The following is a 25,785-nucleotide window of genomic DNA, read 5'->3' as shown; positions in this document are numbered from 1 at the left end:
GAGAGAAGTCTAACTTTGCTGAAAAGAAGGATGATGAGACACTGTTGATGGCTTTCCACGTCAAGGAGGAGATTGATTTCGAAGTATGGTATGTTGACACAGGTTGCAGCAATCATATGACTGGCAGTAAGTCATCTTTCTCATTTTTGGATGAAAACTTTCAAACTACTGTGAGCTTTGGGGATTGGTCACGTGTCAATGTAATGGGAAAGGGTGATATTCAAATTAGGACTAAGAATGATTTTGTTGAAACGATTTCGAATGTATTTTATGTGCCTAGTTTGAAAACAAATTTGTTGAGTGCTGGACAGCTACAAGAAAAGGGTTATATAATAACTCTTCAGAAAGATGCATGTGAGATATATGATCCAGTAAGGGGTGTCATTGCTGTTGTTCAAATGAGCCAAAACAGATTGTTTTCGCTTAAGATCAAAACTGTTCAAACTAGTTTGATGGCTAAAGAAGACGACTCATCGTGGCTGTGGCACCTACGTTATGGCCATCTGAATTTCAGCGGTCTGAGGACACTGCATCAGAAGCAAATGGTGACTGGCCTTCCCATGATCACACCTCCATCTGAAGTCTGTGAAGCATGTGTCATTAGCAAACAGCACTGTGATCAATTTCCAAAGGGAAAGGCATGGAGAGCTCAAAACCTATTGGAGCTAGTACATTCGAACATTTGTGGTCCAATCAGTCCCATGTCGAATGGTAAAAAGAAATACTTTATTTCTTTTATTGATGACTTCAGTAGAAAGGCTTGGGTGTATTTTTTGCAGGAAAAATCAGAAGCTTTTAATGCATTTAAAAGCTTTAAGGCACTGGTTGAGACTGAAAGTAGCAGAAAGATCAAAACCCTTCGAATTGATCGTGGTGGTGAATATTGTTCAAAGGAGTTTGAAGCTTTCTGTGATGAGCAAGGGATTCGAAGGCAGCTCACTGCCTCATACACACCTCAGCAAAACGGTGTATCCGAGAGGAAAAACCGAACCATTCTCAACATGGTCAGAAGCTTGCTAGTGAAGGGAGGTGTTCCTAAAAGTTTTTGGCCTGAAACTGTACTGTGGTCCATTCATGTTTTAAACAGGTGCCCTACTTTTTCTGTTAAGAACATGACACCAGAGGAAGCTTGGAGTGGGCGGAAACCCTCAGTAGATCATTTTAAAATATTTGGCTGCATAACATATGCACACATTCCAAACGAGAAAAGAAAGAAGCTCGATGACAAGGGCGCAAAGTGTGTTTTCCTTGGAGTCAGTGAACACTCCAAAGCTTATAAGTTGTACAATCCAACAACGGAGAAGATGGTTACCAGTCGAGATGTGTTTTTTGATGAAGAAAAGACGTGGGATTGGGCTGGAAAGAGCAAGCAGCAGCAGCAAATACCGGCTAACTTTGAAGAAACAGAAGTTAGGGTTGAGCAGTCTCCTGAGCCTGACGAAATCCCACCAGAAAATGCTCAACCTACGGATGACCAGCCACCTCAAACTCAACGACCGAGGAAAAGACCATCGTGGATGATTGATTATGTAAGTGGAGATGAACTCTCTGATGATGACACTACTGCATACTTTGCCTTGTTTGCAAATTCCACTCCTCTCACCTTTGAGGAAGCAGTTGAAGACTCAAAATGGCAAAAGGCAATGGTGCAGAAATTAGGTCCATTGAGAAAAATGATACGTGGGAGCTTACAGATTTGCCGAGAGGTCAGAAGACTATTGGGTTGAAGTGGATCTTCAAAACCAAATTGAATGAAAAAGGTGAGGTGGACAAGTATAAAGCCCGTTTGGTAGCAAAGGGATACAAGCAAAAGTATGGTGTCGATTACAAAGAGGTGTTTGCTCCGGTTGCAAGACAAGACACAATTCGCTTGGTAATCTCTCTCGCTGCTCAAAACTCGTGGCCTATCTATCAACTAGATGTAAAATCCGCCTTTTTACATGGTGAACTGCAAGAACAAGTGTTTGTTGATCAGCCTACAGGCTATGTGCAGCAAGGAAAAGAGAAGAAGGTTTTGAGGTTGAAGAAGGCACTCTATGGACTGAAACAAGCACCACGAGCTTGGTACAGTCGCATAGATGCATACTTTGTCAAACAAGGCTTCCAAAAGTGTCCATATGAGCATACCTTGTACGTTAAGGTAGGAGATGAAGGTAAAATGCTCATTATATGCCTTTATGTTGATGATCTGATTTTTACTGGAAGTGGAGTTGATATGTTTGATGTTTTTAAAAAATCTATGATGGAAGAGTTTGATATGAGCGACTTGGGATTGATGCATTACTTTCTTGGCATAGAAGTAGCACAATCAGAAACTGGCATTTTTGTTTGCCAAAAGAAATACATACTGGAAATATTGGAAAGGTTTTAGATGTTGAACAGCAATCCCATCGGAACAGCTGCAGAGGTAGGGTTCAAGCTGAGTAAAGATCCTGAAGGGGAAAGGGTTGACAACACTTATTTCAAACAGATAGTAGGGAGTCTGATGTATCTAACTTCCACAAGGCCTGATATCATGCATTCTGTAAGTGTGATAAGTCGTTACATGGAGAATCCTACTGAGATGCATCTCAGGGCAGCCAAGAGAATTTTTCGTTACTTAAAAGGCACAACAGATTTTGGGATTTTCTATAAGAAGGGAGGAAAGTCGCATTTTTTTGGCTTTACTGACAGTGATTATGCAGGAGACATTGATGATCGTAAAAGCACTTCTGGAAATGTGTTTTTAATGAGTTCAGGTGCAATTTCATGGTCCTCGAAGAAACAACAAATCGTGACATTATCCACAACTGAAGCTGAGTTCGTGGCAGCTGCTTCATGTTCCTGTCAAGCCATTTGGCTGAGAAGAATGCTAGGAGTTCTTGGTAATCAGCAACAAGACTCAACATTAATTTATTGTGATAATGTTTCAGCAATCAAGCTATCCAGGAATCCAGTCATGCATGGAAGAAGCAAACATATCGATGTTAGATACCATTTCTTACGTGATATATGCAAAGAAGGTGTGATTGAGCTGCACTACTGCAAGAGTGAAGATCAGGTGGCTGATCTCATGACAAAACCTCTCAAACAGCCAGTGTTCGAGAAGCTCAGAAGTATGCTTGGAGTTTGTTCAAGGGAGGGACTCACGCTAAAGAAAAGTGAAGCTAAAGATCGGTTTTAAACTGTTTTCTGCAGAAATCAGTTTAAGGGAGGGTGTTAAAATTTATCTTTAGGTTATTTGTTTTTTTAAATAAAGTGGTTGCTTGTAGTTAGGATCCCTAAGTTGTAGGAGTCATGGTTAGGGTTTGTTTTTGCATGCTGGAGTCGTGGGATGTATCTCCACAAAATCTGCAAAGTAGCGTTGTATTACTTGCAGCAGTAGGGATGTTTGCCTATTTAAGTTGTAATCTTTCTCATTTAAAGTTATGAAATTCAGAGCTTCTTAGCCATCAATATATTAAGCAGCAAGCTTAAGTTTACAGATTTAAAAAGTTTTTCCCAACATCACCGTCGTTTTGTAGTCCATAATATATGATATCCTGTAAGTTTTTTTTTTTTTTTTTTTTTTTTTTTTCAACTAGACTCTGACGCTACGTGTTTTCATTTCAATTTGATTCTGACGCTACGTGACGCTGATCCCATAGACCCTGACGAACTGTTTTGGGAATTAGCCATTACCCAAACGCATCCACATCGTTGTCGTCACTTCCTAAGACAAAAACAATGTCTGTTTTTCAAGTTTATCGTTGCTGACAAACTCTAGCTCCTCTCTTATATTTTCCCCAACCTATCCTATCATCATCTTATCTGATCGTCCAACCAATCCATTTGGCTCAGATTCCAGCGACCTTTTCTCTCGTTTTCCTATTTATTCTCACTTTCTGTTTGGCTGCCGAGAAAAAGAAAGCAAGGAATTCTGGTAATGACTCTTTTGATTTTCAAGCCTCCTATACTGAATCGCTGCCCCAGAAATTAATAAAATTAACTATGTTTGGCTATAAGACAAGATCAGATTTTTTCAAGTTTTGATTTTTCTTGGCAAGTTTTCTCGGCTGCCAAACACTGCTGCCAAATCTTTTGAAGTGGGAAATTAGTGTTTATTTATTTATTGGTTTCTGGGTTTTGTCTTACAGGTGCAAGTGCTTAATGGGTTTATATTGTTTTGCTCAAAATTTTCAGTTTTGTTGTTAGAGCCAATGGGGAATGCCTCTTCCATGCTAACTCAGTACGACATTGAAGAAGTCCAAGAACACTGCAACTTTTTATGTAAGCTTTTGTTTTGATATTCTATTTGTCTCTCTTTCTTTTGTTCCCTTTGCTATTGTTGTCATTAATGCTAATACTAATACTTGTTTGTCTGATTTTTGTGTGAAAATCAGTTTCTCAGCAAGAAATTGTATCCTTGTATCAAAGATTTTGTCAACTAGACAGGAATGCAAAGGGTTTTATCTCGGCTGATGAATTCCTATCGGTCCCCGAGTTTGCGATGAATCCACTCTCTCAGGTATTCCACTGCTACGATGAGCGTAGTTGTTTAATCCACTCCGTCTGTTTAATTGGTAATGCATGGTGTGTGTTTCGTAACTTATGGCTCTGCTTTGTTCTTTCCTTAGAGGTTGCTTAAGATGGTCGATGGGTTGAACTTTAAGGACTTTGTGGCCTTCTTGTCTGCGTTCAGCGCTAGAGCCAGTATGCAGCAAAAAAGTGAACGTAAGTGATTGGTCATGCTAAGTTTTACAGTTGTGATGTTTTTGGTTTATTTTGAGTACAATTGTTCTAAATAAGTTATTGGCTGTCGTAATGAGTGGGCTAGGGACTACTCGTATTTCCGTTTACATTATTGATGTTATTGACTGTTTCAAATACTCATTTGAATACTTCATGTGTGTATGTATATATATGTATATACATATATGCATCTGTGTGACATGTTCATATATTTTTCTTGCATTCATGACAATTAGGAAAGATCTGCGCTCTGAGGAACGTGTTTATGTGGTGGATTAACATTGACATTGTCTCTTTTCCAGTTATTTTCAGGGTATACGACTCAGACTGTAGTGGAAAGGTGTCTTTCAATGATATTTTAGAAGTGCTGCGTGATTTGTCGGGTTCATTCCTGTCTGACCAGCAAAGAGAGGTAAAATCATGGTTTTACCCACTTTTGTTCATATAGTCATAGCATTGCAGGACGAGAGTTAAATGCTTTTGATTGAATCTCACCTAATTGGTGGATATTGAGTTTTATATCAAAGTATCAGTTCAATAGTCATTTTCCACAAGTATCATTTAAGCTGTAACATTTTCAGACTAGTCATTTAAAAGATAAAATTGGAATACTCATCATCTATATCTGATCTATGATTAGGTATGCATGTTTGGTTACACATGTGAGTCCTAGGTCTTGGTCTTGGCATCGACTTTTTTATCGTTGTTTGTTTTTTTGACAGTTCTTGACTAGGATACATTGATAAGTTGTTTTACTTTGTTGAAATGTTGTGTAGCCAGGGACCAAATTATTAACTTGCCTTGTGCTCTATGTCTTTCAAATGCAGAAAGTGTTGACTCAAGTCCTGCAAGAAGCAGGGTATACAAGGGAATCTTATTTGACGTCAGATGACTTTGTTAAGGTATTTACATTTTGCTGTCATATTTTTTTTGTGTGACAACAGTTATCATAGCAAAGGGGGTAGACAATGTGTACGCTTGCTGGCTTATATCTTTCTCAGAACTTTCTTAGGCTTTTAATGATGCGAAACTTGATATGGCTGTTATTTATATAATTTTTTTCTCATTTCAAAAAATGAGAAGGACATACGATTCCTTTCTAAACAGAAAGAAACTCAGAAAACTTATCCAACTAAAAAGTCTTACAGCGGCTGATCTTATGTCCAAACATATTTGATAATTGAGGCTTATCTACATTAAGTTTACCTTTGTTATTTTAGAGGTCTATATGGAGCCTAGCCAAACAACAGAAGTCAAAGTTGAACGTTTACAGATCTTGAATTGTTTGAACGCCGTTTAAAATGTTTAAGCATTGCATTCCTTTTAGTCCAATAACAAAAGTTGCTCTACTTAGAAGGGACAAGGGAAAGCGAAGCATACATCACTATTGCATTCCTTTTAGTCCAATAACAAAAGTTGCTCTACTTAGAAGGGACAAAGGAAAGCGAACCATACATCACTGTTTTATCTGTTATCTTAGCACCCAATGACACATACAATAAGTAGTACCCTGTGTGTCTCCACAGCTGGTAGTCTGTGCTAAAAAATCAAGTGCAGTTATTTGTGTTTTGCTTTGCTTCATGAAGTTATCGTCTTAAGGAAGTATAAAAAACCGTTGCATTACAGACACTCAGAAAGTAGGTGGCTAGCTAAGTAACTGAGGATGTAACTTATATCAGAAATTCATATTTTGTGGATCGAACTTGTTACAGAAGCCTACATTATAAAGTTGAACATAGTGTTTAGTCTTCATGTAGCTGTGAGATGCTAAGCCGGGCTATGGTATATTGCCAATGCTCGCTAATTAATGAATAATTAAATTGCTCATATAGGTGTTCCCAGTATTACAGCATGTAAATTTCTTCTTCTTTAGAAATTTATCTTTTGAGTAAAATTTTAATCCCAACCCAGAAGCTGGAAAAAGGAGTCATTCATTAGAATGGTGTGGAAATGCCGTCATAGAGATGGAAGTTTAGCCAAATGCACGAGTGTGCTTTATCTTTCAGGGCGAAGGCGAACTTGGGTTTTAGATTCTTGGGTCGAGCATTTGGTTTCGCACCTTTCCCAGTTAAAAACCATGAAATAATCATCTGATTACCTGCCTCTACATAGAAAAAACAAACTTGCAGGTTTATAAAAGTCTGCATTTGTTTATTATACTGTTTTGTTGTCCCATATTAGCCCAATTTCAAATTCCAGATGGCTCCTGAGACATTGAATATGAATAACGCGATGAACAACTTTTACTTCTGCAATACCTATCCGTGTTTTTATTAACTTCTGAAATTTTCATCAGGCGTTTAACATGTTTCATTATGGCTTTGTATCTGATGCAGGTTCTTGGTAGTTATGGTCTGAAAATGGAGGTTGAAGTGCCAATCGACTAAGTTAGCTGGCCTGGTTTTTTCTTTTCCGTTCGATTTCCCCCCTGTATCAATTCAAGAAGAAGTTTGAAGTGGCGGGTAAACTACATCGACAATCCCTGCTGCACAAATTAGATGATGCGGACACCCTGTATGAATGCTTCTTATTCTCTGTTTCCAAATTCAATAAAACAGAGTAGGCAACCAACCTGTGTATCGAGTACAATAAAATGTCAAATCTCTGTTTTTTTCTTTTTCTCTTCAATTTTGTGGATGGCTACTTCTCCAGGTCCTCTGTAAATGATTTTGTACCTTTCGTTGTTATGGTCTCGTACATTACGCATTCACTGGAGCGGGATCCCTCCCGTCGAAATGAGAAGTTGAGAACATTGTGTCTATACGTTTCGCTGTATTTCAGAAACTACGCGCACACTCACACGCACACTATATACCGGAACATAGGATGTGCTATGAGTTCTGTTTGTTCTCTGTTGAAGACAAATTCCTAGGCTTTCCTTGTTGCTTACTGAATATTGATACTGGATGAAGAAAAAAGGGCGAACTACGTTTGCACCCTTCAGGTTTATTGTTTTTAAATCCGTCTTCTAAGTTATTGGACTTCTGATTCTTTGTTAAAATGATGATGTGACAATTATGGGACCCGTTTAATGTTGATGAGGTACCCACACTTGCACCATGGGCCAAAAAATTGTCATTTTAGAGCTTTCGTCTTTTGCTTAATCGATCATTTGTATCTCAAAATGAAAACCATTCACATTATTTGATTTCAAAACCTCATGGTGCAATTTCATTGTTTTGTCGTGGTTGTAGAAATAGGCGGAAAGACTGTTTTTTTGGTAAAAAACGATAACATCAGTGGGTTAAATTGCTAATTGTTAGAGGGGAGAAGGATTGATAGGGATCGAACCTGCACTAGGGTGTATAAGCATGATTGTTTTCTGCCATTGCAGTAAGCGCTATCGGCAAATAAGTGAAGGACTTGACTAATATTTTCTGAAGCTTTGGTTCTATGTTGATTCCTTCACTAGAAAGCCTCAGCTCGAAATTGGAATGGAGCCAAATTCGCCCACCATACAAAGCTGACGATTTTCTTGTTTATCAGAACAGAAGGGAAGGGCTTGCGTATAACTTACGCTTCGCTTGGATTTTGCTGACATTTCCTCCTCCCAATAAGAATGGAGGCCAAATTTGCAGAAAAGGACAATACCTGCAACTGCTTTGCAATTTCCTTTCTATCTCTCTCTCTCTCTCTCTCTCTCTCTCTCTCTCTCTCTCTCTCAGTACTGCAATTCTGAAGTACGCATCCATAGGCCATAACTGATGATAACACTACAAACACCACCGTCTTTCTTACAAGTGAAGCAAAAGCATGGAAGCAATCATAAGCCACTCCCCCCACATGGCCTTTAACCAATTCTTACCTGTCGTATGCCCTAACATTCTTGTCAAATTATAAAAATTCCAAGGAAAATCATTATACTTTCTGCAATGGAAATTGTTATACCTGAGTTCGAAACATTTTCATCGACAAAAGAGCTTTCGAGAATGAAGCGTGCAAGTGCAAACATTAGTGAGGAAGGAATTGACGACAATGGTTCTATGTTGGTGCACCAAAGGATAGGAAAGGAAAGAGAATTTACTCGGTGCAAGTTGAAGACTCTGTCAAGTGGTAAAAAACCGTTGCAGGATTCAAGCGCTTCGGATTCTAAAAAAGCAGAGAAGAAAAAGCTGCTGCTTGGAGGTGGTTCAACGAGTAAGGCTCTCAATGTTTCCGGTAAGGGGAAGGCTGTAGTGTGCACTGGTGAAGTTGAAGAACTAAATGAGCGACTGAGAGTTCTTGAAGAAGAAACTGAAACTATGAAGCAAGAAATGTTGGAGATTGCAGAAGAGAGAAACAAGTTGATGAAGGAGATATATCAGCAGTTTCAGATGCTAGAAATTGATCCCAGATGTTTGGCAGCAATAGAACTCAAGTCTATCGATGGAAACACAAGTATCTACTCGTCACAGGTAAATTATGCTATATCCTCAATACATATATAAGTTATTGGTTGGAAGTTTGAAACAAAATTTCATTCTTTCTCAGCACTCATATGCTGAAATGTTTGGCTGACTGATTTCAATGCATTTGATGGATAAACAGGATCAAAGAATGGGAGCTAGTTTGTCAGATATTTTACGCCGAGATCAAAATCCATCTCTGGTCAACAGAAATCTTAGAGCTAATACTTTGGCGATCCTCATGTGATGCATCTATTGTAAACTATATAGATGATTCCATCAACATGTAATCCCAGATAGTATTTGTAAACACCATGTTCAAATCTCCTCTCTATTAATATAGACAACCATATTCTGTTATTTTCATGGCTAGAACTTTACTGTTATATCATAATTAAACAGACAATAATCTCTATATAAGTTGTTCTAACAGCTGCATGTTAAACATTTACTCTTCCATTAAAGAGGCTCACAGCAATGCAAAAACGTGTTCGTAGATATTATATTATGAGATACAAATATGTAAACATCTATAAGACATACATGAGATGGTCTAGAAGCACTAACAAATTAAAGTTACGGCTCACGTCTAGGGAAAGGCTCACTACATATGCCTAAATAAACAAAAAAGAGTTCAAACGATCAAAGTTTCACCTGTTTCAGCTTGTAAAGTGAACAGTGAAGGAGGTATACATAAATCTTATATTTCCCCTCTGTAACCACCGGATCCAAAATAATCCCTTCTAGAGCTGGCAATTGCCATGCTTTTCTGATGCTCTAGTTTGGGGCAATCTTTGATACGATGACCAAGACCACCACAGTAAGCACAACCCTTAACCCCGCTTGCATTTGTAATTGCATCCACATCTTCCATTGGATCATTAAGCTCAGCCAAAACGGGTGGAATCCTTTGTTTTGCCTCTTGCAGGAGGTGTTTCAAATCAAGAAGTGTTGTCTCAGTTTGATTCTTGTTTATAAAAGTTGTTGCTATTCCAGTCTTGCCACATCTACCTGTTCGTCCAATCCTGTGAACGTAGTTTTCAATTTCTGGTGGCATGTCATAATTAATGACATGTTGAATGTCAGGAAAATCCAAACCCTTTGAGGCAACATCAGTGGCAACCAAAACATCTTTCTTCCCTGCCTTAAAAGAAGAAATGGCATACTCTCTCTCTTCCTGATCCTTCCCTCCATGTATGGCCACTGCTTCCACTCCTTTTAACAGAAGATACTCATGAATATCATCCACATCAGCTTTGTTTTCACAAAATATTAGAACAGGTGGTGGGGTCTTTTGTAGACATTCAAGAAGGTAAACGATCTTGGCCTCTTGCTTCACATACTCAACCTCTTGAATCACATCAAGATTTGCTGCTCCAGCTCTTCCCACATTTACAGTTACAGGCTTTACCAAAGCACTTCTAGCAAAGTTCTGAATTTTTGCGGGCATGGTGGCTGAAAATAGAAGTGTTTGTCGTTGACCTTTAAAGTGGTCAAAAACTTCTCTTATGTCATCCTCAAAGCCCAAATCTACCAATCTATCTGCCTCATCCAAAGTTAGATATCTGCAAATAAAAGTAGCATAAGTCTACGAAGCACGGTAAAAGTTTCTCCATATCAAAGATTGTATATCATAGCCAGAATCTTTATTTAAACCTAGGAATTAGGATGCCCCAATAACTTAACGTAACTAAAACCAGCCAAATCAGACAACCGTATCGAAAGTTGGAAACCTAAATGTATGGGCAAAAGCAAGAAAATGCACAAACACTTGTTAATGGACGACAACCAATAACATAAGCATTCTTAAAATCATTGGAAAACTACCCAAAAAATGAACTTCTCATAATTCAATTGCATCAATGTACAAACTTCATGTTAAGGACTACAAAAAAAATCAGAGTCAATTAGATAAAAATCATTAGGGATTCACGATTCAGTTATGTATACAGGAAAAAGCAGTGTTGTTTGCTAAATATCAGTATTCTAGTAGCTATACATTACACTAATAGAAATGCAGACGGAACACCTCAAAATAATGACTTTTAAGAGTTTTTATAATGGCATTCCCTACCTACAACTATCGAGGTTCATTTTTTTCTTTGCCAGCATATCCTTCAACCTCCCAGGAGTAGCAACAACTATATGGACACCTTTTTTCACAATTTCCAGCTGTGAACGCATATCCACTCCACCAATACAAAGCAACGGCCTTATTTCTGGATATCCAGCCTCTCTCATAGGATGCAGAAACTCTTCCACCACGTCATAAGTTTGCCTTGCAAGCTCCCTGGATGGGCAAATAATCAATCCAAAAGGCCCTTCACCTTGATTAATTGGCATCATAATCTCCTCCTGCAATGCTATCATAATCAAAGGCAACACAAAAACCAATGTCTTTCCTGAACCCGTAAATGCAATACCAATCATGTCTCTCCCGGTTAAAATCACTGGAAGACCTTGCACCTGAATGGGGGTTGGCTGAACAATCCCCTTGGTTTTCAACTTCTTCAGAATCGGTTCAGGAAATCTCATATCCTTAAAATTCTTAGTAGGTGGTGGAATATCATCGCCACTAACTATGATGTGCCACTGCTTTCTAATAAAATCACATTGCTGGCTCGACATCCGCCTTATATTCAATGGGGGCTTCCAACCTGTCAGTAAAGGCTCCGTGTAAGTGATTCCCTTTGCCAATTCGCGAACTGACATGAGGGTTTTGCGATCTGATAAGTGCTCAATCATTTCCTTCTCTTGTTGCAGAATCTCCTCAGCTGGAGTAATCTCAGGAGCGTCACGCTTCAACTGTGATGCTTTTACAAGAAGGCTAGGTTTTGCTTCAGCAAGCATCGATTTCTCCAACTCTTCCTCAAGCCCGGAAGACTTCCCCTTGCGCTGAAGAATCTTCTGAGCCTCCATTGCTCGTCGCTTCGTCACTGGAACATACTCAGAATAATCATCTTCTTCTTCCATGGTTCAAGTTCCTGCAGTCAAACAAAAATCTACAGCAATTATTGAATATTCAAGACATAGGATATCCAAAACAGAAAAAACTAAAGAGACCCAAGAATCCTAACACCAAAATCTTGAAATATATATATAATTTTACACAAGAAAACACTCAATAGAATTGAAACTGAAAAAAGAAAAAGTTAATCAATTTATGCAACAAGGTTATCGATTTAAGCTGATATTCACAAAACTAAGAAAAAAATCCCCAATTCGACGGTATGCTAATGAAATGAAGAGAACGACGGTTACATAAGCAGAAGAAGGAGGTGAGGGAAAACTTACAGTCACAGCAGAAGAAAGAAGAAGAACGATAGGGGGCGTGATGCCTACAGCTTCTGCAAAACCAGATGGATTTGATGGGTTTTCTTCTGAGTCTCAAAGGTTTATATCCCGCGGTTTTGGAAAAGGGGTAACGATAGAAATATCTATTTAAATTATATTTTATAATTTATTATTTAACTGTTTATTAATGTATTTTTTTTATTAACCTATTATATAATTTATAAATATTTTTTATTCTTATAAACTCATTTTTATATAAGAAAATCAGTTTATGGTTTCGTTACTCAAATTCAGTTTTTCAAAAATTAAAAAGACTTATATAGATATTTTATTTTTTTTCTAGTCAACATCCTGTCGTATTAGAAAAACGTTAAAATTTGAACCCATAATGTACCTCGTGAAATTCATACATTTTATCTTGAATTTGATATTTCGTTTGATGAATTATTTAAAAAGACTTTGCCTTGTTTCCACGGTTTTTAGATTTTTGCCCTTTGTTACACGTAAAAAGACTTAAATGACCCTGTTGTGTTAATTGCCTGTCCCTTCTCCTTCCTTTCAAACAACTAATCCGGCATAAAAAGCTTGAGAGAAACACAGAAAAGTTCACCGCCGCGAGCAGCACCGGCAGTCAGCCACCATCTCCAAGGGTTTGAGCGAATTGCAACACTTGTCCCCTCTACTTGTCAAGTGCGTGATATTTTCTACTCGTAGTTTAGCTACAGCCTACACCACTCCCCTCTGCTACAATGGAGATCCAGAGTTCCCTCCACACTACTGCAGCTGATTTTACGCTGCTTTCTTTGCTGGTGGATGCTGCCATTCTTGCTCACCAATCTCTTCTTTTACTGATTTTTCAGGTACTCATCACTCAATCCCTAATTATATTATTATTTTTCTTATAATTATTTTCTCTAATTTTGACTTGTTTGCTCATAATCTCCTCCAATTAGCTCATAATGAATTTCATTTCTTGCCGGGGCTCACTATTCATTACCAAATGATTTTTTTCTGTGATTTTGAATTTGACTTGCGTGAATTATATATACCATGAAGCTCAAAAATTGATACAATTGATTGAACTATGATGATTCTTTTTCTCTGGGTCGTTATCAATGATTTTATGAATGCTTGCGTTAATTTGTAGTCGTCCATTAACAAGTCTGTGAATTTTCTTGCGTCTACCTCTACGTTTAGGTTTTGATTCGATGCAAAGTGTTATTTGGCTGTTTTTACTTATTGGGGGCATCCTGCTGCAACACTTCTTAGGTTCAGATTAGGGTTCTTCTTTTTGGTTCGAGGCACCAACATATATTATCGGGTTTTTCTCCTAGTTGATTGTACTTATACTTAAATCAATAAAAACGTTATCGTTTCTTCGTAAAAAAAAAAAATATACGTCTTGGAGTGAAGTGGGTTCCTTGAAATTTCTTCCAACATAATTAAACATCATCAAGATTGAATATGCACGGTTTTCTGTTGAAGTACAACTGTAATCGAACGTTAGTATTCTATTTGATTTTTCCTTTCTTACAGTTTCTCATCAGCAAATAGAATGATAAAGTGTAAGGCTTTCAGATTGAACTGTTCTCCTTTCCACAATTGAAGCACTAATGTTTTCTTGGAAGCCTTTAATACAAGCTTCGTTTTTGCAGAAGCGATTAATTCCAATGATATATTTACATGCTCTTGTGGTGATGGGTTTAGCTTTATCTTATTTATAGTAAGAAGAAAACTGGTTTTCAGACCATCATGCTCTTTAATGTTGTCTAAACATGTACATTTGAGCATTTTTTATTTGGGGCTACAATGGCGGGCTGAAGATTTGAGCATTTCTGATGTTACAATTTGAAAGAAAGATGCTTATATTTCCGTGTATGGATCATACTGGTGGGATAGTGTATGTAGACATAACATTTTGCCTAACAGTCCCTTTTTTTTTTCTCGAGGTCTCTGCATTACTCGTATATGATACGGAACTTTTCTGCTTTTTTTTTTTTCTTTCAATGAAGGATATGGATTTTCTGCTTTCTTTGAATGAAGAATGATTGGAGTGAAGAGCTTGCTTGATTCCAAATTCTACGTTTTTAGATACATGTTATGCATTTTATTACATTTCTCAGGTTGGCTTTATGTTTGTTATTTAATAGGTTGGATCTTTGCGTGATGATCGTGATGTGTTTCAAGATTCAGTGAGAACAGATCAGAGGTAGGAAAGACATTTTGCATATACTTTTTGTATTGTTTGTTGTATCTCCATAGTATGGGGAATGGAAAGTGATGGGGCAGTGCGTATGAGACTGCATTTCAGGTTTCCAATGTCCGAACTTAATAAAGGGAAAGAGCCTGATGCTGAAAACAACGATGCAGGTGAACTAGAGGATGACGACTCTGATGATGATGAAGATGTCGACGATGAGGACAGTGACGATAATGATGAGGATGACGGTAATGATTCGGAAGAAGATAGTGATGATGACGAAGAAGATTCTGATGATGAGGTTGAGGCTAATGGCAATGGAGAAAACGATGATGAAGATGATGATGAAGATGATGATGGTGATGATGATGATGAAGACGATGATGATGAGGAGGATGAGGATGACGAGGAGCTTAACAAGTTGCCTTCAGAAAGAAAGAAAGTAAAATAAAATGTTTCGCAGTGTTTTAGACTGTTTCTTTAGAAACTTGGGGCAGGTCGGAAAATATTACTGTTATTACAACATTATCAGTCCCGGAAGTTGTGGCATCTACCATCTTTTCCGATCTGTTCTTATTGTTTGTAGTCGTTAAAAGTTGAATTGTTGAGTCTCTGCTACACACTGTTCCCATTTCCGCAACGGAACTTAAACTCGGAAGAACCATACCAAAAGAAAAACAGAATCGCGTCGGAGGAAAAAACCGAAGTGAACCAACACACATCATCAACGGCTAACAGTCATTCACGGTTTGTTAAGCATAAGCACAATTGCACGTTACTAGGGAATTATTTTGTTAATTGAAAGATAATGCACAAGCACTACATTTTCTACATGAGAAAGCTTTGAATCCCAATGCAATTTACACACCAATTACTTGGCGTCCAAGTTCCAAAGTAGCCTTCACTCCGGCAACTTCCCGGACCGGAAAATCGCAAACTTGGAGACCTCCGAGTACCGAAACCTAATCCCGTTCTCTTCCAACAAGTTTTCCAGAACCTGCTTATCCCTGTCAGGGTTGGAGCTCTCACACTCGAGCTCGTAACACGTCCCAAAATCGTAAATACTCTCGTCCACCTCTATCTTCAGCCCCTTCCACTTATACACACCCCTCACGTTCCTAAACCCACCCAAGCACACAAACCCTTGCCCTCCTCCAACACTGTATTCCTCCCTCACGCGCTTTAAGATGTCGGAGGAGTCAACGGCCGTGAGCCTCCACGGCTCGGCCACGCAGACGCGGCCGAGGACAGGGTCGAAGGGCTCTTCCAGCTCTAGGACTCGGCTGACGCCGCCGGAGATGACGGGTTTGGCCTTGAGGGAGAGGACGCAGCGCCTGTCGACGTCGTAGAAACGGAGGCGGAGGATGGCGAGGTTGGAGGAGAGCTCGGAGTTGGAGCCGTCGAAGAAGATGTTCTCTTGGATTAGGGTTTGGGTGTGGAAGGGGGAGAGGAGGTCGGTGAGCTTTTGGTGTGCGGCGGCGTCTGGGAGGCGGAGCTTCACTTCCACTTCCATTGCTTTGGGGGTTTGCTGAAGGAAGGACCAAACGAGTGAACAATGTCGTTGATAACAGGATATGGAAGCACTTGGTGGTGAGAAATGTGGCTGCGGATCTGGTGTCACCATTTTGGTGTCCCTTTCATGTCTCCTTCTTTCTTTGACATGTGTCCGTTTACTTGACATAAAATGACTTAATGACACTAACACTCTTTGAGATTTATCGAGTTTTCACAAAATTCCCTTATATTTGTGACATTATACTAACACCTCCTCAGCTTGATTTAAGTGAATGAACACATGTCAAGCAAATAAAGAAGAGACAAAAAAAAAGACACCAAAATGGGGACAAAATAGCCAGAAAATGTAGTAGAAATTTTCCCTGCACAAATTTCAATTTTGGTCCCACTAGGTTACTTCGAAATTTTAGTTTTAGGTCGAGATCCAAATAAAGATAACGTTTGTTATGTGGTGCAGGTTAAACATCACAATAAATCAAACTTAATAATTTAATATCGAGCTTCCTACCTGTGGTAAAATGGAGGAAATTGACAAACCTCAAAACGATTGAGATGCCCCCTATGTTGAAGGGAATATGTGAAACTTGCCCTTGTATTACAACTATCAATTGCTAGTTGACATTTTGGTTTGGTGATATTCTTTCTTGCTTGGAATTAAGCTGGATGTGTTAGATTCAACTAACTTGAATGACACGTTTGATACTAAATTATTATAGTCGGTCCATTATTCTCTTTGCTGCTGGAATAGTTGACATGGAGTTGGTATTGGACAATACATAAACTGGGGAGAAGAAGGGCAATAGCAGAACCATTCTGCATTTCTTACTTTATATATTCCTTGTTTTTCTTCTTCAATTGTCAACCAAATCCGACGCCAAGAATGGCCGATGCAGAGACGAGGCAAGTGAAGGAAGCCTCTGTGAGAGACTGGTTGGAGAAGCTGAAAGATGTCTCATATGAGATGAACAACGTGCTAGATGACTGGAACACTGAACTTCTCAAACAATCAATTGAGAAACAAGTAGAAGAAAGTCCTCTTGCTACACATTGCTTTTGTTCTCCACTTGAAATTCGATACAAGTTCATGAGTTATGGCAATATCCAAACTATTTACAACGACGAATTAGATGAAATTCATGCAGCAAAATTGTTTGATATAATATGGTGAAATGTGTAAGAGGACAATGTAATTTCAGGGGGTTGGGCAAGTAAAATACAGAGAGTGATGGCTGTAGGATTACGGATTTAGGAAGTGCCTGCGGAACCAAACTTCTTATGTGCTTTAGAGCTATCCTGAGCATTGCCACTTTCCTCAGTTGACTTATCTTTCGCATTGCTATTATCCTCGGTTTCAGAGTATTTGAAAGTGTCTGCTGAACCAAACTTCTTACGTTCTTTATAGCTATCTTGAGCATTGCTACTTTCCTCAGTTGACTTATCTTTCGCATTGCTATTATCATCGGTTCCAGAAGCACGGGGTTCCAATGAGTCAGAGGTACCTGTTTTTGCCGCGCAATCTCCGTTGCCAAGAATGTTGACTTGAGAGTGTCTAGAGATTTTAATATCTATCATCCCAGGTGGTATTTGTTTCAATGGTGATCCATCAATCCTCATCTTTACAGATTCTGCAGCACCCTTAAACTCAAAACGAATTTCTTGTACCTAACAGAGGAGGGAAAAGCAATTCATCGGTGACTTCATTTCTAAAATTCAAACACATATCATAAATTTGCTCGCTTGTTACAAGCACATAAAGAACTAAGTACTGAAATCAAGTTCCTAAAAATCAAAATTTGGCTTTATGGTATATTTTTCTTGCCTGATGCGTATGTGTAATATCTGGGTAGTTTTACAAATTAGAGATTAAATAAAATAAAAGAAAGAAACAATCGAAAAGTCTAAACATAAATGCAAGATGTTATATGACCTGATCAAGATAAATACGTTCATTCTGAGCCAGTAAAACTCCTTTCAAACCGACAATTTCAAGCTGTCCATCATTTATGACCGATGGGTTCATGTTCTGTTGTTCAATTCCAACCAATAAAGTGTTAATTTACGACTGTAAAAAGGAAATAACGAAGAACACTGTTTGCAAATTCTAACGAAAAATACAAAAATCATTAGCCTGTGCACTCACACAAATAAAAGGTAAAGAGCTAAAAACTAAAGAACCTCACTTTTCGATCTTTGTTCATATTGGATGATCCCCCAAGATCGCTTGGCAAGTTAAGACAAACAATTGACTTGATTCTGTACACCAAAAAGAAACTTAGAATGCCAGCAAGAATTCCGCATCAGTATGCATGTTTGTGAATTTGTTCCTCTGTTGTCCATTTGTCCATGCACACATGGATACATATCATGAAAAAAGATGGCTTGGTAATAGAAGAATGTATATGTGTGTGTGTGTGTACAGAGCATTGCCCTTCAGTTTGTTTGACAATGACAGAAATATGCCAAGATAGGGGAAATAAATAGTCCATAGTCGCTTCGTCAATACTTGATACACTAATGAAAATTTCCATCTGTTTGGAGTAAAACAATTATCAAATCCAAGGGGGAAAAAGGAAAAATGGCGGGAAGACGGCATAATGAAAAGTCAAGAAACAATTTTTCTCCATTTAATCATGCAAACCAGTGAGATTTGAGATGAGAGAATGAAGCATGGTTCATAACAACATATTTAAGAAACTAAATTACACATTAGTATAATCAATTTAAAATGTAAGTGTTCGAGTCAAAAGCAACAAAAATGAGGTGAATATAAGTTTGATTATTTACCCGCTAGGAATTTTTAGTGGTTCCAAACGACCATGCTTCATAACCTCTACGTTTACAAGTGATTTTAAGGACCTGTTTGGGACAAAAATAATTTTAACATCAAAGAACGAATATTCTAATAACAAAAAACCTAAAACATCTGAGCTGGAGTGCCATATTAATTCAATATCAAGTGCAGACTCCATGCTTCTGCACTGCTGGTCAACCACAAGTATACATGCCAGGCCACCAGCAGTATTCATGTTGCAGTACCAGAAATTCATAAAACATGGAGTTTGTACTGTGGACATCTGCTCCTTAACCAGCATGTTTCAATGACTATTCATAGTAACATTATGTATTCAACTTGGCTTAAAGTATATATGAAGCGTTACACCCTGCTAATTACGTCGGTAACTATAAAAATCATACGTCATGACTCGTGGGATAAAACCATTGTGTAAAAACTGATGGTAATTTCAACGCAGCAATGAAAACAGGGTATTGTATACACCAATAGACTAGATTTTTAACACCTAATTGGCAATGTAAACAAGCACGAAAAAGGCCAGGGAATGCATAAATTAAGTCCTCATCTTAAAGATTGAGCTCATGTAGCCTTTACTGTACAGTTTTTGTGTTTAATGCTGTATGACACCAACAGGGTAACTTAGCAGGTCATGGTGAAGGCTTATTATGATTAAAGCTGACATCAACATGACCTGATTCAGGGATTCTATAGTTTTAATGGCTTTTGTTGGTGTCTTGAAGGGTTAAGATTCAAGAGTTTCAATACTAACAGATTAACCCTTATATTAATAAAAATAAGTACACTAAAAAAACTTAAAACTACAAAGTTAGATATATGTATTTAAAAATGTGCATTTGCCACCAGCATGACCATAGATCTTCTCGATTTCCCTTGATAGAAATCTAACGAGCACATCTGTGACTGTCTAAAGTGCTTAAACAACACACAAAATGGTAGTAACACAATCACTAACAGATACAAAATATATAACAAGAGTTTTCAAACCAACTTCTCAATTACATGAACATAAGCTAAATAACTACCTTGCAGTAGACCAGTAACCTCCGCATGATCTTGGAGCATCAACTCCTGTTGGCATATAAATAGACAAGACACTGTACTTATAGTATTTATTAAGGTCATTAAACTTGAATATCATAAGACCAACTCCAAATGAAAGAGAATTTTTATCTTCACAAAGTAATTTATGGACCCCATACCAAGAAAACAAGAATATAACATTACCAATATTTAGATATGTGTCAATTAAAGAAGATGATGAAGTCCTCAAACCAATAAACATAAACACAACAGGAACCCTGGTCTGTTTTTATGGTAATATATTTGGTTTTCATTGGAAAAATAGTATATAATCAGGAACTGTGGTCCTATTAGAATATAGAAAAGTTCATTAAAAGGTCCATGCACCCATCTCATTACACTATATCTTGAATAAAAGAATTAATAATGCTTTATTGGCAGTCTTTCCTATTTCATGTGCTTCTGCACTCATTTTTAGTTCTCCGCATTATCATCCATCAGTTTTGTTGTTTTCCATCAGGTTTACACTCCATCAGGTTTTCAGAATGCCTATTTAACATTCACGGAGCATTTAGACATCTAGCGAGTAAATCAAATAAATTGCAGCATGGATTTCAGGTAAACAATGACATCTTCATCTAGCGAATAACCAAATGGTTAAAAGTTTCCTATTGAACTGATTTCTAGCAAAATTGATTCTTAAAGGGAAAACCATACAGCTATGTATCAATGAATGGAAAAAGGGAATATCTGACAGGATTAAGAAGGAAAACGAAAATATAAAAAACAAAAACCCAAAACCAAAATCCAAAAACTTGGTGGCTGCCTTGTATACTCTTACCCAAGCTGAAATAGCTCCAGAATCCTCCTGATAATTCGAGATTATCCTAAAAAAATGAGAAGTGAGGGTAAGGAGAATTAAATAAAAATGAAAAAGTACAGACTTCATAAGTAGATTGTTCATATGTGGTCCTTCAGTACTGCATGTTGAAACCTCTTTTACCAACCGCCAATTCAAAGTACAAACAAGTCAGGATCATATCCCTGAAGTCATGGTGATTACAAGAAATTTCACCATGAATCCGGCTAACCATTTGATTCACCCAGTAAATATTGATGATCATTCCAAATAAATCGGAACCAACCATGACGGGGCAGAAAAGGCCCAAGAAATATCAAACTAGCCAACGTTAATAAGATTTAAGTTCACAAGGACTCTCATACTGGCACTCCTCACCTAATTGAGAGTACTTTGTATAAAGCACTTCTACTTAGTAGTATTCTAATTAGTGGGAACTTTTAAGAAAAGCATAAACCTCTAATAAGTAGTAACCCAAGTGCTTCTTATATTCACTAGCAAGCAATAAGTGTTTCTCCAGGAACCACTATAAAAGCACCTCTGTCTATTTTATCCAAACACTACCTAAAGAATTGTTGATATCTGGAAGGTCTTTTGTTATTGTCACAACAGTGTGAAACAAACCCATAAAACCTTTGGATGCCTAAACCGTTTTGTTTACTTAAATTAGAAAACTTAATGAATTCATGTTTGTGTTCTCAAGTTCTTGAAGTCAAGGGTATTTTTGGAAATTCAAGATCCGTTGGATATAGGCTATAATCAGGATCCAAGAAGCCTACATCAAGCCTATTAGGACCCAATACCAACCTTCCACAAATACCAAAGATGAAACTTAGAGGTGTATAGGAGGGAGGTGGAATATTTCTCCATGTAGTGGTGAACACATTTTATCTCAAATTACAAGGAAAGCTTTGAAGTCTTTCTGTCATAGAGTAATCAAAGGTTGCAATGGGATCTGCACCTTTGATGTGATTGACTTAACATGATGCAGTCCACGCAATATAAAATTTCTACAGTGCTGCCACCAGCATTTGTGTGGTACTAACGTCAGCACATACCTCTGATTACCATTATGGTTAAGCCAGCCCTCTATTATGGATTTCTCCACTGCCAAGGTGTTATCTACAAAGATATTATAATTTATGAAGGTAAAGGATGCTTGAAGAAGAGAAGGAAATAAAATCAAGAGCAAAGGTCTAAGAAAATATATTAAATTGACAACTGACAAGTAACAAATATTTTCTATAAACTGAACTAATCTACAATTTAAGTTAAAGTATGACGTCATCATCATTCATTGACTACTTCATTAATCTCAGGATCACAGAAAAGATAGGCCCGTTGAGAATAATACTTAACACTAGAGGGTAAAGGCATGAAATGAGAGATTTTTTGTTGGTCCAAATAAAATGGTGATCTTTCTTTTTATCTCAAAGAAGTGATTCAAATGGATAGAGTAGGGGGTTTGGGGATGGGGAATTGAGCACTTGGTTACCTCAGTTTCTGTAGCCCCTTTGTGAACCTTAGTTTCTGTAGCCCCTTTGTGAACGTCAGTTTCTGTAGCCCCTTTGTGAACCTCAATTTCTGTTGCCCCTTTGTGAACCTCTGTTTCTGTATCCCCTTCGTGAATCTCAGTTTCTGTATCCCCTTTGTGAACCTCAGTTTCTGTAGCCCCTTTGTGAACCTCAGTTTCTCTTGCCCCTTTGTGAACCTCAGTTTCAGTAGCCCCTTTGTGAACCTCAGTTTCTGTATCCCCTTTGTGAACCTCAGTTTCTGTGGCCCCTTTGTGAACAGGACGAAATACATGAAAAGAGTGTGGTATTTCTTTACGATCTGTAGAACTTTGAGTAGTTCTCATCTTAATGAGAATATGCCAGCTGAAACCCAATAATAATCACATAAGATTACCACTGGAAGCCTATAACAAATATGCAATTCACATACAAAAGCCCCATATATAACCCAACACCATTCAATTTCTAAATTTTCTTAGAACCAAATTATGGGATCCATTAAAACATACTCAAGTTTGGCTTGTTTGTCTACTGGAAACGGTCTATCAATATATTGTCTCAAGCCTGGCTTGTTTGCCCAAACCCTTATTGTACTTTTCCTCAAATTCCAACTTGTTTTAATAAGAAAACAATAAATATGAGTTAGACCTGTCAGTTTTTATCTGTTGTGCCTCTTTTACTTGATACAGGAATGATGTCACTGATTGACGATCAACTTTAGGCACCTCCTGCAAAATAGCAAACAAATTATAACTTAAAAGAAGCATACAATACTGACCTAGCAAACAAATTTTAGACAGAAAGCAGAAGAAGAAAGTGCAGAAGTAGGTAACAGCCACTTTCAGTTTCATTCTAATGTGACAATGAAATTAGACCCTCTTCCGAAGCTCTAAACCACACACACCTTCTACATGTCTGTATATACTTAATAGTAGTTATCAAATCATGCTCTGGAATCATGTAAGGGCTCAAAGTTGTCCCGACCCAGCACTCTTCCCAAAACCTCACCTTATTCCTAAAACCCACCTCAATCAACAACAAAAGAAGAAAAATAATTGATCCCTTGAAAGATGCTTTCATAAACTAAAAGATGTCCTACCCATCCAAACGAAAGTGGGATGTTATTTTCAGTCCCATGTGATATTGGCACAATGGAGGGCGACTCTGGTAATTTCAGATCACAAATAACTCCAAGAATCCGGTTAACCACATCACCCCCACCAACAATCTGAAAAGAAATATATGTTAGAAAGACAGCTACAGCACAACCCAAAGATTAATTAAGGGAAAAATATCCAAAATGTATGTCAGAAATTGTTGAAATTATAAATACAAATTCAAAAACCAAAAACAGAAGAAAAAGTGTTGAACAATTGGCTATAGGGATAAATTTAACATGCTACTCACTATAATTCTCATCCTCTTTTGAATATCATCAGCAAACTCATATTTTTTACTCTTATGTAGAGCACCATAAACCTCCTTTAGCACGCCCTCAGGATCCTCTACCTTTATTGGTCCCTTAGAATCAGAGTCCTCTTCCAGCACAGCAAAGACCTAGGAAAGAAATTATAATTTGAACACTATCAAGTTAAGCATGTTTACAATCATACAGGTCAGATTTCTTTTTTAAAATAATCATTTCAAAATGCCTTTCCTCAAGGAGAGACAATTATAAAGAGAAAATAATACCTGCTTTTTATTAAGACGGTAGCAAAATTCGTTATGGAGTTGTACTCCAAGCTTTTCATCTTTTATATCAACAAACACTAAAACTGGGCAGCTTGGTATGTCGACAGAAGGTTCACCAACCAAATCATGTTTAAGCAATTCATCAGGTATATACATCTCCTTCAAGAAACGTTTGGACCTACAATTTGATCCACAGTATTCTTATTGCATGTAAATATGAATTTTGGGGAGCCAAATCTTAACAAATATACGAATCACCTTATTTAGTTCACTTCATATATAAAAGAACTTGAAACAAATTCAAGGTACAGCAGCATCAAATACTAAGCATTAGTCTATACTCCACGAAATTCAATATTATATGTATGTAACACTATCACAATAAAGGAGTTACACTGAAGAATGAAGTACACAAATTCACCCATATATCTACAAAACCCATCAACGAAAAAGAGGGGTTTAGAAGAATACTCAATCTCACGAATCTGCTCCGGAATGATTCCTGCAAGCGCCTTAGCAGCCAATGGAAGGCCATGACATTGATCCTTAATTTCATTCTCAATCTTACGCAAAGTTGTGTGACATGAAATGTTTAAAACTTCTTTGTTATTCTTCATAGTCTCCTCAAATATGCTCCAGCAAATTTCTTTGTCCAAAGGCTCAACATAAATCAAGTCCCTTTCTTCCACCACCTTTCGAGCCACTTCTGTTAACCTACTAGTGACAATGACCGCACCACCGCTACCCTTAGGCAATCCGCGCCATAAGCGATCCTCAATGTTAATGTGGCGCTGCTGCACATCATCCAACACAATCAGATACCTCTTACCAGAAAACAGTTGGTTGAGCCTTTCCAAGAGCTTACCAAGGCCAACTATCCTCCCATCCAGAGTTTGGCCCAAATTATCGACAATGCACGTCTCAAAGCTAAACCTACTATACTGTTCTTCCTCTTTCCTCATACCCGAAAAGGGTAACCAAATTATAGGATTAAACTTACCCTTAACTCTCTCCATTTTCAAAACCTTGTGCACCAGGGTGGTCTTACCCACACCAGCAATCCCCAACACCCCAATTGTCCTAAACCCATTTCCGGTAGAGCCCTCCCCACACAGCAAGTCCTCAACTTTCTCTGCCTGCTCATCAAACCCATAAACAACCTGCTCATCAAACCCATCAACAACTGGACAAGGTGGTATTTCCACCTCCTCAGCCCAACAATCTCCGACGTCATTGTCCAGCCGCCGGGCGCCCCCCAAACTCTCCAGCTCCTTCCTCAATCCATCCAGTCGATTATTCATCTTCTGGATGAAGTAAAATCCAAAAGGGTTGAAGAGTAAGAGCTTCTTGTTGAGCTCCTTGCATTCCCTTGCGAAGATTCGGCACTCGGCCAACGCGTCGTTGAGTTTGTAGAGAAAATCGATGATTTCAGAGTTGTCGTAAGGAGGGCGGGGCATTATATCTATCTCTCTGGCCCCATTTTTGATCGACTTGAAGGAAGAGATGAGACTTTTTATTGTTCTGAAGTACATGATGGAAATTGAACCTGATAATTCCGACTCGGCGTCTCGAAGCGAGCTCAAGAACTTTCTCCATTGAAATTCTGCAACGTCCACTGCCATTGATGCTCGTTGTTGTCCAACAGTGGGCGCTTAGCTTCAATTCTGTGAATTCATGAGGGAAGGAAACCCCGCCTTTGGTTTGGACATCAAATCCCGTTCACATTGACCAAGAAAAGAATCATAAAGTAAAAAAATTATTAAACACTCCCTAAAAACTTG

At 38.1% G+C, this 25,785-nt stretch overlaps 6 protein-coding genes across 8 annotated transcripts; 3 read left to right on the top strand and 3 right to left on the bottom strand.

Annotated features, from left to right (window-relative positions):
* The first annotated feature begins 3,673 nt into the window (after positions 1 to 3,673).
* LOC137708411 (uncharacterized) lies at positions 3,674 to 7,471 on the top strand. 3 transcript variants are annotated; one of them, XM_068447480.1, is made up of 7 exons: positions 3,674 to 3,901; positions 4,162 to 4,248; positions 4,362 to 4,486; positions 4,596 to 4,692; positions 5,013 to 5,122; positions 5,538 to 5,612; positions 7,047 to 7,471. In XM_068447480.1, the coding sequence occupies exons 2-7, from the start codon at positions 4,179 to 4,181 to the stop codon at positions 7,095 to 7,097; spliced, it is 528 nt and encodes a 175-aa protein (XP_068303581.1). In that variant the 5' UTR covers positions 3,674 to 3,901; positions 4,162 to 4,178; the 3' UTR covers positions 7,098 to 7,471. The 3 variants fall into 3 exon arrangements, with proteins under 3 accessions (XP_068303581.1, XP_068303582.1, XP_068303584.1); XM_068447481.1 differs by having other exon boundaries at positions 4,116 to 4,248; XM_068447483.1 differs by lacking the exon at positions 3,674 to 3,901 and adding an exon at positions 3,927 to 4,064.
* A 974-nt stretch (positions 7,472 to 8,445) lies between these two features.
* Positions 8,446 to 9,464, top strand: LOC137707713 (uncharacterized). The gene is made up of 2 exons (XM_068446618.1): positions 8,446 to 9,104; positions 9,238 to 9,464. The coding sequence occupies exons 1-2, from the start codon at positions 8,583 to 8,585 to the stop codon at positions 9,340 to 9,342; spliced, it is 627 nt and encodes a 208-aa protein (XP_068302719.1). The 5' UTR covers positions 8,446 to 8,582; the 3' UTR covers positions 9,343 to 9,464.
* Positions 9,465 to 9,573: 109 nt separating this feature from the next.
* LOC137707712 (DEAD-box ATP-dependent RNA helicase 35-like) lies at positions 9,574 to 12,514 on the bottom strand. Its single transcript, XM_068446617.1, has 3 exons — positions 12,390 to 12,514; positions 11,170 to 12,079; positions 9,574 to 10,660 (listed from the first exon to the last, which is right to left on the bottom strand). The coding sequence occupies exons 2-3, from the start codon at positions 12,066 to 12,068 to the stop codon at positions 9,796 to 9,798; spliced, it is 1,764 nt and encodes a 587-aa protein (XP_068302718.1). The 5' UTR covers positions 12,069 to 12,079; positions 12,390 to 12,514; the 3' UTR covers positions 9,574 to 9,795.
* Positions 12,515 to 13,002: 488 nt separating this feature from the next.
* Positions 13,003 to 15,224, top strand: LOC137708516 (uncharacterized). The gene is made up of 3 exons (XM_068447612.1): positions 13,003 to 13,249; positions 14,540 to 14,598; positions 14,701 to 15,224. Exons 1-3 carry the CDS (start codon positions 13,139 to 13,141, stop codon positions 15,038 to 15,040), a joined length of 510 nt encoding a protein of 169 aa, XP_068303713.1. The 5' UTR covers positions 13,003 to 13,138; the 3' UTR covers positions 15,041 to 15,224.
* Positions 15,225 to 15,368: 144 nt separating this feature from the next.
* LOC137708515 (triphosphate tunnel metalloenzyme 3-like) lies at positions 15,369 to 16,213 on the bottom strand. The gene has a single exon (XM_068447611.1). It carries the CDS (start codon positions 16,211 to 16,213, stop codon positions 15,491 to 15,493), a length of 723 nt encoding a protein of 240 aa, XP_068303712.1. The 3' UTR covers positions 15,369 to 15,490.
* Positions 16,214 to 17,114: 901 nt separating this feature from the next.
* Positions 17,115 to 25,785, bottom strand: LOC137709382 (uncharacterized). Its single transcript, XM_068448476.1, has 12 exons — positions 24,476 to 25,785; positions 24,005 to 24,182; positions 23,720 to 23,869; positions 23,412 to 23,540; positions 22,961 to 23,040; positions 22,294 to 22,675; positions 20,781 to 20,826; positions 19,942 to 19,987; positions 18,889 to 18,960; positions 18,285 to 18,357; positions 18,032 to 18,127; positions 17,115 to 17,766 (listed from the first exon to the last, which is right to left on the bottom strand). The coding sequence occupies exons 1-12, from the start codon at positions 25,624 to 25,626 to the stop codon at positions 17,350 to 17,352; spliced, it is 2,820 nt and encodes a 939-aa protein (XP_068304577.1). The 5' UTR covers positions 25,627 to 25,785; the 3' UTR covers positions 17,115 to 17,349.

Source organism: Pyrus communis, chromosome 11 (assembly GCF_963583255.1).
Source record: "Pyrus communis chromosome 11, drPyrComm1.1, whole genome shotgun sequence".
NCBI lineage: Eukaryota > Viridiplantae > Streptophyta > Magnoliopsida > Rosales > Rosaceae > Pyrus > Pyrus communis.
The sequence above is the reverse complement of the archived record's forward strand: the minus strand, read 5'-3'. Positions and strand labels throughout refer to the sequence as shown.

What these genes read in the sequence shown, in the direction of transcription:
- LOC137708411 (XM_068447480.1), top strand. Translation starts at nt 4,179, where the DNA reads ATGGGGAATGCCTCTTCCATGCTAACTCAGTACGACATTGAAGAAGTC. An exon ending in CGATGAATCCACTCTCTCAG is followed by an intron (nt 4,487 to 4,595) that starts GTATTCCACTGC and finishes TTCTTTCCTTAG; the next exon opens with AGGTTGCTTAAGATGGTCGA. An exon ending in TGTCTGACCAGCAAAGAGAG is followed by an intron (nt 5,123 to 5,537) that starts GTAAAATCATGG and finishes TTTCAAATGCAG; the next exon opens with AAAGTGTTGACTCAAGTCCT.
- LOC137707713 (XM_068446618.1), top strand. Translation starts at nt 8,583, where the DNA reads ATGGAAATTGTTATACCTGAGTTCGAAACATTTTCATCGACAAAAGAG. An exon ending in CAAGTATCTACTCGTCACAG is followed by an intron (nt 9,105 to 9,237) that starts GTAAATTATGCT and finishes ATGGATAAACAG; the next exon opens with GATCAAAGAATGGGAGCTAG.
- LOC137707712 (XM_068446617.1), bottom strand. Translation starts at nt 12,068, where the DNA reads ATGGAAGAAGAAGATGATTATTCTGAGTATGTTCCAGTGACGAAGCGA. An exon ending in ATGAACCTCGATAGTTGTAG is followed by an intron (nt 10,661 to 11,169) that starts GTAGGGAATGCC and finishes TTTTATTTGCAG; the next exon opens with ATATCTAACTTTGGATGAGG.
- LOC137708516 (XM_068447612.1), top strand. Translation starts at nt 13,139, where the DNA reads ATGGAGATCCAGAGTTCCCTCCACACTACTGCAGCTGATTTTACGCTG. An exon ending in TTCTTTTACTGATTTTTCAG is followed by an intron (nt 13,250 to 14,539) that starts GTACTCATCACT and finishes GTTATTTAATAG; the next exon opens with GTTGGATCTTTGCGTGATGA. An exon ending in TCAGTGAGAACAGATCAGAG is followed by an intron (nt 14,599 to 14,700) that starts GTAGGAAAGACA and finishes ACTGCATTTCAG; the next exon opens with GTTTCCAATGTCCGAACTTA.
- LOC137708515 (XM_068447611.1), bottom strand. Translation starts at nt 16,213, where the DNA reads ATGGTGACACCAGATCCGCAGCCACATTTCTCACCACCAAGTGCTTCC.
- LOC137709382 (XM_068448476.1), bottom strand. Translation starts at nt 25,626, where the DNA reads ATGGCAGTGGACGTTGCAGAATTTCAATGGAGAAAGTTCTTGAGCTCG. An exon ending in GAGCAGATTCGTGAGATTGA is followed by an intron (nt 24,183 to 24,475) that starts GTATTCTTCTAA and finishes ATCAAATTGTAG; the next exon opens with GTCCAAACGTTTCTTGAAGG. An exon ending in AAGGGGCTACAGAAACTGAG is followed by an intron (nt 20,827 to 22,293) that starts GTAACCAAGTGC and finishes TCATTTTTTTAG; the next exon opens with GATAATCTCGAATTATCAGG.